Raw genomic sequence first — 8,901 nt, 5'->3', positions numbered from 1 at the left:
CGATTTTAATTTTGAGATGATAATCAATTAAGAAAGATGATAATCAATTTCAAATAATTAATTTTTTTAAAATTCTTAATTAATAAATTTTAGGTATTTAAATAGGTAAAAAAATAAAAAAACTAAATTCATAATTAATAAATTTTTATATTATGTTATTTAACACGTGATATTTATGTTATCAGGATGACATGTTTATTTTTATATAAAAAATAAAATGATATTAATTAATTTTTATTAATAACAGTTAATTTAAAATAAAAATTTAAAAATTTATTTGAATGTAATAAAAAGATAAAAGTTAAATTAATTTTTTATATAATTTGGAGCTTATTTACGTAATTAACCAATTAACTTTTACCAGATAGATTAGGGCAAAAAAAAAAAAAGCTGGGGGCGGGGGGGGAGAGGGGGGAATTCAACCTTTTACGTGCATTTGCCCTAAGAAGCCCCATCAAACGCCACGTTTTTTGATGAAAAAAGAAAAAAACAGTCCAAATTCCCAACAGAAAAAAAGAAGAAGAAAGTAACAGAAAGAAGAAGAGAAGGGTTTCCTTACTTCATTTCTCATTTTTCTTTCCTTCTGTTTATATTGAGAACTTGAAAACACTTAACCTAGATTTGAAGAACACCTTGCTTTACCTTGCCTATCTTAGATTTGAAGAACACCTTGCTTTACCTTGCTTTATCTTCCTTCTTCTTCTTACAATTTCCCGAATTAAAACGTTGATAACAATCCGTTCAGGCATTTTTCAGATCATCTGGGAAAACCACAAATTAAAATTGAACTTTTTTTTAATCGGTTTTTCGTTATATTCCACTAATATTCGAATAAAATCTCAGTTTCTGCTTTTTAAATCAAGAACAAAATTTTTTTCACAACCCCAGAAATTTTCATTGCTTAAAAATCGTTTGGTAAACTTCTGTTCATTTAGAATTCAGAAGTGTTAAAAGGTTTTTGGGTGTGTTTGGTTACGAGGGTGGGGATATAAAAATGGTGGGAGGAGGGAATAGCAGGAGGGATGAGCCTTTGGTGATTAACAGCACCAATGTTTTTGCGGCGCTTGGGAGTTTGAAGAAGAAGAAGAAGAAGAAGGGAAGTGAAAAGGAACATCAAGGCTCCTCTTCTAAGACCAAAGGGAAAAAGGGAGGGAGAAGGAAGCGGAGAAGAAAGAGGTTCTGGGCCCCATCACCTCTCAAGATGAAGTCTTGGGCTGACGTTGATGACGAAGATGATGATGATTATTATGCCTCCATGGCTCCTCCTGGTTCTGCTTGGGACACTCATAAAGAACCTGAGCCTGCTTTAGAGGTCAGGACTTTGTTTTTGGTTTCAATATATTGTTTTCATGATTAGATGATGATGAGTTTTTGTTTTGATATGTTTTTTTCTCTTGGTTTTTGCTGGTATTTGGATCATCCAAATGATGATAAGATTTAGTATTATGTTTATGATAATGGATATGATGTAATGCATTGTCATCTATTCATGAAGTATGGCTTTTGTCTGGTGATGAACGGAATGCTTTTTCGTCAATGTGGACTGTTTTTTTCCCCCAGAAGCTGTGTATTTTTTAGTTTAATAAATGTGGGCTTTGGATTTTTTCTTTTAATCTATTCAATTAAAGAGTTGGACTATGATAGATGATGATTATGCTTCCTTTAAAGAGAAATTGTTTGTTCTGGAAACATGTTTTAATTATGTGATTCTGACTAAAATTTCTTGCAGTTGGTTTATCTGCGATTTACTAGATACTAGGAAATGAAACTTATAATATGGATCCGAGAATGCGTTTGGATTTATGAGCACCATGATGAGGAATTCTGTATGGAGGTTACATATCCATTCCTGTTATGCATTGTTTTCAATAGCAATCAGTTTTTTCCCATCCTCTTTAGCCAAAGAAGTATATTTTCTTTATAAAAGGAATTGTTTATATCTTTGTGCTTAATATGTTTAATGAATGAATAATGTTGATAGTATACATGCTGTAGTTACTGAGTTAGATTTTTTTCCTCCACACCCAAAATGCAGGGTCCTCTTGCTTTGATCATTCTTCTGGTCTTTTGGTTGCATGAAATTGAACTTGATTCTGAAAACTAACATTTGTATGATGTAATCTGTTTATGGTTCTGCGCTACCTGGTTTACACGTGTACACAATTGCCATTTTGGTTGTATTCACTGTTTTAAAATTTATATGTGTATGTGGTTGTCTTCACGTTGAACTTTGGATGCCGATTTCCTGTTGGTCTTCTGAGATCTGATCATTTAGTTATGCGAGACTAAACTTGATTCTTAAACCGTACAGGTGTCCACAGTCCCCTTGTTTGAGGGTTGGGTGCCACTTAATTCATTTTACACGTATGTTTAGTCAGTTTTGGTCGTTTTGACTATGATGAGATATACCAAATAATTTGATTGTCATCATTAAACTTTTAGATTAGTTTCGTTTTTGCTATTACAAACAAATGTATGGGATGTCGTCACTTAGTTTGTTGGATTCAATGCATTAAATATGAAATCAGCATGTGTACATGGAGGAAACTCTTTGGCATATATGTTTCTGGTTGACTTGGTGCTATCCTCTGCTCCTGGATCAGCTGAAATTATTAAACGCCTCCCCATCATAAACCTTTGGAACTAAAATTATTGTTGTTGTTGCATGAGCTTTTTTTTTTTATTTATTGCAAGAGTGAAATGAACTGCTACAAAAAATTTCCATCAATAGCCTAGGAAATGCCCTTTAGAGATTGTAGATAAGATTATTTATCTTCTTCTCAGCTGCAATATTACTGATAAAATCGGTATTATCTTGTGAAGATATTTAAATGTAAATTTTAAATCATACTGTGGATGAATGTGTGATTAGATGCCTAAAATGATTCTGTCATGGAAAATGATATTTATAGTAGTGCAATTCATAGTGTGGAAAATGATAGATCCTAATTAATTGTATACCTTGTTGGGTGCAGCCTAGACTGTCTTTGTTAAGTCAGTGTTTGATTAAAATGATTCTAGTTGGCAAAATGGCTGAGCAGTGGTTACAATTTCAATGCCAAATGTCTGAGTAACATCAAACTGTAGTTTATAGGAATGAGAGGGGAAATGGGGGGTTACCATTTCAGTCGTTGTAAATTATACTTTTACTACTATATTTCAATTTGAGTGATAAAAACTCTCGAAAATGTGTTAAGGATATCTTGAACCTGGTTTTTGCTTTGTGAATGTCTTATGAATGCCATCATTATTTGGTCTTTATTAAGTTATTTTTTTTCTTAATTTTCCATTCCAGGAAAGTGAAAGTGAGGAAGAAGGCCTGGATGAAGTTGATGATGATGTTGAAGAAGAACATGAAAATGAAGCTGAGGCCCAGGTGGAAGTGCAGCCAGTTATGAAGAAGCCTCCTGAAGCTGCTATGGTCACTAAGGAGACAGAAAGACAGCTTTCAAAGAAGGAACTGAAGAAGAAAGGGCTTGAGGAACTGGATGCTGTTCTTGCTGAGTTAGGATATACCAAACAGGAGACAAGCAGCCCAGACGACTCCCATGGTAATTTAGCTTATTGCGCAGCTGAATATTAGTCTCCTCATTCTCAGATACATGTTTAGTGTGGTTTTGTTGTAATGGAACATTGGTTTAATGCTGAAGTAGGTCTAAGAAAACATATATCTACCATGAAAATAGGAAGTATTTAATTACTTTTTCGTAGATTAATATGCCTTTTCCTGGTTTAACAATGAAGAATTTAGCAAGCGTTCTCTCTTTTGAAGTCATTATGTTTCTTGGTTCATTTGTTACAAGTGTCTGGTTAAGCTCCATCTGGTGAACTGTAATACTGTTTACTCTTAATGTTATTTATGTCTCTTGTTCTAAAGTGGTTTGCTTGCCACATTTTCCTACTGATATTACCTACTAGCTATACTGCAAGACTTAGATAGCAATCTTTTGCTAGTATGTTTTTGAGAATTTATATGAGAAAGTAATGGGTTGAAATTTTTATCTTCTAAACTTGGACTTCTATGACATGTCTTATGGCTCAGAACTGAGACTTTCCTTTAAGTGGTGGTTGTTATTACTGTTGTACTCTATATTTGGTGTTGACTATTCCGCTGTTAATTGCTTGCCTCGATCAATTACTTAGTAGTTTTTCTTACATGAAATTATCTTTCCTGATTGCAGGCATTGCACAGGGGAAAAAATCCGAGAGCAATGGAGAAATGGAAAAGAAAGAGAATGCTCCTGCAGAGAGCAAAAGTGCCAAAAAGAAGAAAAAGAAGGATAAATTGTCAAAGGAGGTGAAAGAATCATCGCAGGGCCAGCCTGAAGGCATTGATGCTCGAAAAGACACCGAAGAGACTGGTGAAACTAAGAAGCCTGAAGGGACATCTGCTGTTGATGTGAAGGAGCGGCTGAAGAAAGTGGTTTCTACAAAGAAGAAAAAATCAAGTAAAGAGATGGATGCTGCTGCCCGAGCTGCTGCCAGTGAGGCTGCTGCTAGGAGTGCAAGGCTTGCTGCTGTGAAGAAAAAGGAGAAGAATCACTACAATCAGCAGCCAGTGCGGTAATCTGGGAAGAGCATTGAGTTTTGCTTTTCTTTTTAACTCCTCACATATGAACATGTACCCTCTCCTGTTCGTTTGTTAATGCAAAATAAACATCAGTAAATGGTTTTTGTGGATGTGACTCTCATCGGGGCACTTTTGTTCTCAGAGAAAAAAATCAGTTACTTTAACCTCGGTATTTCTTCTTTGTGTTGGATGTTAGCAGAAAATTCTTTATATGCTAAATCAAAATTAATATTTTGTATTGTTATGCCTGGTGCTGATAGTTCTCTTTAACAATTTATACTAGGAACTCAGTGGAGAATGCAGGCTGCAGAGCATAATATGGTCCATCGTGCACTTGAAATGCAAGTGTTTGTGTCATAAATACTGCATCTGTTTGGTGTGTCATACCCCATCCTTAAAGATTGGAAATGAAAGAAGTAATGGTAGTAATGGGTGGAGTGCAAGATTGGATTGGAAAGAGTTATTTTGGTTGATTTGTTTATTAACATAGGGGCAGATTGGGGGTCGTCGCCCATGCAATCAACCCTACCCACCCTCCCAATTTATATGGGGTTTCGTGCAGCCAATTGCCTTTCTCTATTCGATGTTTTCATTTCCCAGTTGCATGTTTTTTGTCTGCATATAGTTTTCTGCACAATGGCAGGGGTTGTTGTCAATGACTTCATTTCATGCCATCATCATGAGACTAATCTTTTCCTTATCTTAAATTCATAGTAGAATATAAGTTATCCCATAAAAGATTGTTATCAAGATACAAAAACACAGTCGGTAACAAATAAATCTCGGCCAGTATGATGCAATCTTAGATCCCTTTTCTGTGGAACATGAAAGATATGAGCCTCAACTGTTTCATACCAACAATTCTTGAAAATCCCCTGATATAATGTAAGCATCTTTGTGCTCAGTAAAAATCAATCGTCTACGCGTGCCATTGCTTGGCATGACCTCTCTCACATGGCTTCTTGGGTTCAAGAGCTTCATTTTCCTCACCTGCACATCCCTATAACCATTGATCGGAGGATTCAAGTCATGCCGGCTGCTCGTATTCCTGTTGGCCCTGGCAGCAGCCTTTACCTGTCAAACCTTGATGATATGATTGGAGCACGTGTTTTCACACCAACTGTGTTCTTTTACAGATCAAAAGACTTGAGTTCCGCTAGAGACCCAGTCATAAAAACATTGTGTGATGCACTAGCCAGAGTTTTGGTTCCTTATTATCCTTTATCTGGTAGGCTCAGAGAGGCCAAAAATGGGAAACTAGAAGTGTTTTTTGGACGAGAACAAGGTGCACTTGTGGTAGAGGCACACTCCAATATGGCATTGGCTGAATTAGGAGACCTCTCAGTGCCAAACCCAGCTTGGGCGCCATTGGTCTATAGGTTCCCCAATGAAGAGCCATATAAGGTTCTTGACATGCCATTAGTTATAGCTCAGGTGACCGTTTTTCGCTGTGGTGGATTTAGCCTTGGCCTGAGACTTTGCCATTGCATCTGTGATGGCCTTGGTGCTATGCAGTTTCTTGGTGCATGGGCTGCCACAGCAAAAGCAGGTGCATTGGTAACAAAGCCTGAGCCCTGTTGGGACAGGGAATTTTTCCAACCTCGAGATCCACCAATGGTAAAGTATCTACATCCTGAATTTATGAGAATAGATGAAGGTTCAAGCTTAACGATGAGTCTATGGAGAGCCAAGCCTGTTCAAAAGTGTTACAGAGTTAGCCCTCAGTTCCAAGCTCAACTAAAATCTCTAGCTCAGCCTAATGACATGCTTGCATGCTCTACCTTTGATGCTATGGCAGCTCATGTTTGGAGGTCATGGGTGAAAGCACTTGATGTAAAACCACTTGACTATGAACTTAGGCTTACATTTTCAGTCAATGCTCGTCCCAAACTGAAAAACCCACCATTGAAAGAAGGGTTTTACGGTAATGTAGTTTGTCTGGCATGTGCAATGAGCCCTGTATATGATCTTATCAGGGGCCATCTCTCGGACACTGCTCGATTGGTTCGCGAAGCCAGGCTTGGCGTATCAGAAGAGTATGTAAGATCTACAGTTGACTATGTTGAAGCAGACAGGCCAAGAAGGCTTGAATTCGGAGGGAAATTGACCATAACACAGTGGACTAGATTTTCCATTTATGAATCTGCTGATTTTGGGTGGGGAAGGCCAATTTATGCTGGTCCAATAGACCTGACCCCAACACCACAGGTTTGTGTATTCTTGCCAGAAGGAGGCGCTGATCCTAGTGGAACTATGGTGGTCTGTATCTGCTTGCCTGAGTCTGCCACCAATAAATTTACTGAGTTTCTATGTTTAAAGGATTTCGTATGATTTTAACGGTGAATAACTAGTCTGCTGCGCGCGATGAACACATATGGTCAATTTTTTTTTTCAATTAAGTTGAGAATATTTTGTAAAATAGATATGTAATAAGAATTATATTATCATATGTAATTATTGATATACATTAAAATGTATAAAATATTATTTTACAATATATTGATATTCGTGGTGGTATTTTTATACAAAAACACATCTATAAATAACTTTATTATAAAATAAAACTTTAAATAAAAATTTTTAAATTTACTATAAAATATATAATAACTTAATCTCCTTCAAAATCCTATTTTTAATCGACTGATTTGCACCACCTTACATTAGTTATATTTAATATTAAAAAATAATATAAAAGTAATAAATAACAAGATCAAGAAAAATTATCTTTTATAAATATCCACATATAAAAAGTTAAAAAAAATCTAAAACAATAATCTCGAAAAAAAAAATCTAATCCAAACCTAATCTTATCATATCTCAAACCCACGTTTCAAAAACCCAATAATGAACTCAACCCCATTAATCTTCAAGCTCATTTTTCAAAAACTCAATCATGCGTTAAGTTAAGAACTCTATCAAGTGTTAAGCCTAAACCCAACCCTTTCAGACCTCAAGCCTATGTCCAAAGATCCAATCACATACCAAATCAAGAATTTTGTTGTATTAAATGTTAAGTCCAAACCCAACTCCTTCATACCTCAAGCCCATATCTAAAGGTCCAATCACGTGTCAAACCAACAATCTTGTCAAGTGTAAACCCTTTAAAACTTCCTTTAAATATAACAAATCTTTTTTGATTATTTGTAATTTTCAATGCCTAATTTATGGTAAAAGCTTAAATGAGATATTTATTAACTGTAATAGAGGCATCTACATGCATCTGAGTGGTTTTTTTTTCATAGTCAAGTTAATTTAATGATTTGAAATTGTATAATCAGTTCTCTATTTGTTTATCGTTGATGAAACAAAAGAATTGTACAAATTATAGTACTTTGTTTTACTATTAATTTTTTCTTTTTATATTTTTTTGTTTATTTTTATAAATTTTAGATAATAAGATAGATTTGAAAAGAGGTATTCTAGTAATGTCAAATTTTATATGTGTTTAAAAATAAACTTTAGAATAAAAAATAGAAAAATACTTTGCAAACACTCATTTTAAAAATTTTATGAATTTTGTGTTCATTTTTATAACTGTCATTAGAATATTGATATTTATGTGGGCAAGCTCATGTTATAGTTTTAATTGATTTTCATTTATTTGATTGTTAAAAATTTTCTTTTTATGTTATTAATAAATTTATAAAATAAGATTGATAAAATAATTGATATTATCTAATAATTAAGTATTTCACCAAAAGTAAACTCTTTCCTAAAATAAATGAGCTTGAATGATGAAAATTTAAAAAATATAACCAATATTTGTAAAAATATAATTAACAATGTGGCTTCCTAATCTATGACGCCATGTCAATAGATTTGGTGCTACATTACCAAACAAATTCTCTTAGAGTGTTTAAATGTCAAACACTCAAAATAATTCATTTGACGAATTAAATTTTTTTATTTTAAGGGTTTTTATAAAAAGATTAGTTAGTTTTAACTTTTTAACATGTTTTAGATCTTAGATCAAGAGTTTTGACTTTTAATTAAAGAAGATTAATCTTTCAAATTTAATTCTAGCAATTATTCAAATGCTACAATTGGACAGTCTAATACTAGCATAAAAAAACTGTGTTTAGCTAACTATTTTAATTATACTAAAACATCATTAAAATTGAAAAAAATAATGACAGTACACAAAATCACAATTTTTGGAAGGGATTTTATCAATTAAATGAGAGGTGCAAAATGTAAGGTGGTAAAAACCGAAGATTACTGATTGATCAAAGCTAAAACTTGAGTTGACAGTTTGTTGTTGCTGTTATCGGGGCAGTAAAGGGCCCAGGGCTGACACGGCTCTTACTTTATTATTGTTATGCAAAAAAAAA

General features: G+C 34.1%; 2 protein-coding genes across 2 annotated transcripts; both read left to right on the top strand.

The window, feature by feature from the left end:
• Positions 1-471: 471 nt before the first annotated feature.
• On the top strand, positions 472-4,814 carry LOC110410460 (uncharacterized). The gene is made up of 3 exons (XM_021420159.2): positions 472-1,312; positions 3,296-3,551; positions 4,182-4,814. Exons 1-3 carry the CDS (start codon positions 995-997, stop codon positions 4,565-4,567), a joined length of 960 nt encoding a protein of 319 aa, XP_021275834.1. The 5' UTR covers positions 472-994; the 3' UTR covers positions 4,568-4,814.
• Positions 4,815-5,524: 710 nt separating this feature from the next.
• Positions 5,525-6,901, top strand: LOC110411455 (HXXXD-type acyl-transferase family protein). The gene has a single exon (XM_021421616.1). It carries the CDS (start codon positions 5,525-5,527, stop codon positions 6,899-6,901), a length of 1,377 nt encoding a protein of 458 aa, XP_021277291.1.
• The last annotated feature ends 2,000 nt before the right edge of the window (positions 6,902-8,901 follow it).

This window comes from Theobroma umbraticum, unplaced genomic scaffold (assembly GCF_002168275.2).
Source record: "Theobroma umbraticum cultivar Fairchild unplaced genomic scaffold, ASM216827v3 scaffold_56.0, whole genome shotgun sequence".
NCBI lineage: Eukaryota > Viridiplantae > Streptophyta > Magnoliopsida > Malvales > Malvaceae > Theobroma > Theobroma umbraticum.
The sequence above is the reverse complement of the archived record's forward strand: the minus strand, read 5'-3'. Positions and strand labels throughout refer to the sequence as shown.

What these genes read in the sequence shown, in the direction of transcription:
- LOC110410460 (XM_021420159.2), top strand. Translation starts at nt 995, where the DNA reads ATGGTGGGAGGAGGGAATAGCAGGAGGGATGAGCCTTTGGTGATTAAC. An exon ending in AACCTGAGCCTGCTTTAGAG is followed by an intron (nt 1,313 to 3,295) that starts GTCAGGACTTTG and finishes TTTCCATTCCAG; the next exon opens with GAAAGTGAAAGTGAGGAAGA. An exon ending in CAGCCCAGACGACTCCCATG is followed by an intron (nt 3,552 to 4,181) that starts GTAATTTAGCTT and finishes TCCTGATTGCAG; the next exon opens with GCATTGCACAGGGGAAAAAA.
- LOC110411455 (XM_021421616.1), top strand. Translation starts at nt 5,525, where the DNA reads ATGGCTTCTTGGGTTCAAGAGCTTCATTTTCCTCACCTGCACATCCCT.